At 47.1% G+C, this 1,877-nt stretch overlaps 1 protein-coding gene across 1 annotated transcript; it reads left to right on the top strand.

Annotated features, from left to right (window-relative positions):
- Positions 246-1,221, top strand: LOC106503216 (keratin-associated protein 4-8-like). Its single transcript, XM_018065078.1, has one exon. The coding sequence runs from the start codon at positions 316-318 to the stop codon at positions 808-810; it is 495 nt and encodes a 164-aa protein (XP_017920567.1). The 5' UTR covers positions 246-315; the 3' UTR covers positions 811-1,221.

Genomic DNA, 1,877 nt, shown 5'->3' with positions numbered 1-1,877 from the left:
AGATATTGAACCAACCAGTAGAAAAGGTGACACCCAAAAGGAAGAACTGGGACAGGGCTTTCAATTGGACACACCGACACTTATCAGGAAAAGGAAAGATATCGTTTTCTTCATTTTGGACTACTGCATGAGAAACACACAATTATGCAATTAAATGATCAATTTTCCTAAGAGGGTAAACAATAACACGGGAAAAATGATGTCATGATAGCAGCTCTTCTGCAGGGTATAAAGGGGCTGGGGACCGAGGAGACACTCAGACTCAAGAAACTCACTTTCCTGGAAACTCACCCAGAACCTCCACCCTCTGACACCATGGTCAGCTCCTGTTGTGGCTCCGTCTGCTCTGACCAGAGCTGTGGTCGAAGTCTCTGCCAAGAGACCTGCTGCCGCCCCAGCTGCTGCCAGACCACCTGCTGCAGGACCACCTGCTACCGCCCCAGCTGTGGTGTGTCCAGCTGCTACCGCCCCATCTGCTGCCAGCCCACCTGCCCTCGCCCCACCTGCTGCATCTCTAGCTGCTACCGCCCCTCCAGCTGTGGCTCCAGCTGTGGTTCCAGCTGCTGCAGGCCTACATGCTGCATCTCCAGCTGCAGGCCCCGGTGTTGCCAGTCTGTGTGCTGCCAGCCCAGCTGCCCCCGCATCTCCAGCTGCTGCCGCCCCTCTTGCTATAGCTCCAGCTGCTGCCGCCCGAGCTGCTGCCTGCGCCCAGTGTGTGGCCGGGTCTCCTGCTACACCACTTGCTATCGCCCCACCTGTGTCATCTCCACCTGCCCCCGCCCCGTGTGCTGTCCCTCCTCTTGCTGCTGAATCTCTGCTTTGAACATACTGCTTCCTCATTTCCTCCTTCCCCACAGTTGCAGAGCTTCTTTTTAAAATGTGGAGGGTTCAAGAGAACTCGTCCTTGAATTTCATAAACACACACCGGACATACTGAATCCACATTCTAACTTCTCTCCAAACTCCCTCCGTTGCAAATGAGAACACTCAGAATCTCCCAGCAAATTACATTCTCCCAACACTCGTCCTTATTTCTTTAGGACATCTGTTTTTCATGCTTAAGGAATTTGTCTCTATCACTTGTAGGGCCCCTGATTTCTCTCTCTCTGATATGGAAATCCAATGAAGATTTTTTGGTGTACTATTTGGTAAAGATTTTCTTACGTCTTTTTATTTCCATGAACCTAAATAAACGTCCTCCTATTGGCACTGAAATTTGAATCTGATTATTACTCTCTTTATTTTTTTTAAAGGATTTACATTTCGATCCAAGTAATTGAATTTTTCCTCTACCTGCCAAACAGCACAAATTAATCAACTTTCAAGAGAGGTCAAATGACATTGATCGCTGCCTAGTTATGTCTAGAAAATAGATACATTAATCATTTTCTAGTCTTTTTGGGGAAAGGAGGTGAAACTGAAGTGATTGAACATCTGTGAAGATAATAACATGAGAAAAAATTTGGAAAGATTGAACACAATTCATGATTTTTAACAACACCAGCTTTCAGGGTTTTTTCACCTATAAAAGCAGCAGGTAGATAGGTTAGTAAAGTCTATGTATTTTCTGCTTTGGGTCACAGGCAATGAGTCCTTCGTCCACATATACTGTTGAAATGTTAGTCACTCAGCCGTGTCCAACTCTATGTGGCCCCGTGGATTGTATCCCACAAGGCTCCTCTATCCACAGATTCTGCAGGCAAGAATACTGGAGTGGGTTCCCATTCCGTTCTCCAGGGAATCTTTCTGCCCCAGGGATTGAACCCATGTCTCTTGCATTGAGGGCAGATTCTTTATCTTCTGAGCCAGCAAGAAAGCCCCTGCAGGTATATAGTGGAGTTCTGCTTTGTTCTGGTAGCCAGGGCTTCAGTACATTT

This window comes from Capra hircus, chromosome 19 (assembly GCF_001704415.2).
Source record: "Capra hircus breed San Clemente chromosome 19, ASM170441v1, whole genome shotgun sequence".
NCBI classification, from domain to species: Eukaryota; Metazoa; Chordata; class Mammalia; order Artiodactyla; family Bovidae; genus Capra; species Capra hircus.
The sequence above is the reverse complement of the archived record's forward strand: the minus strand, read 5'-3'. Positions and strand labels throughout refer to the sequence as shown.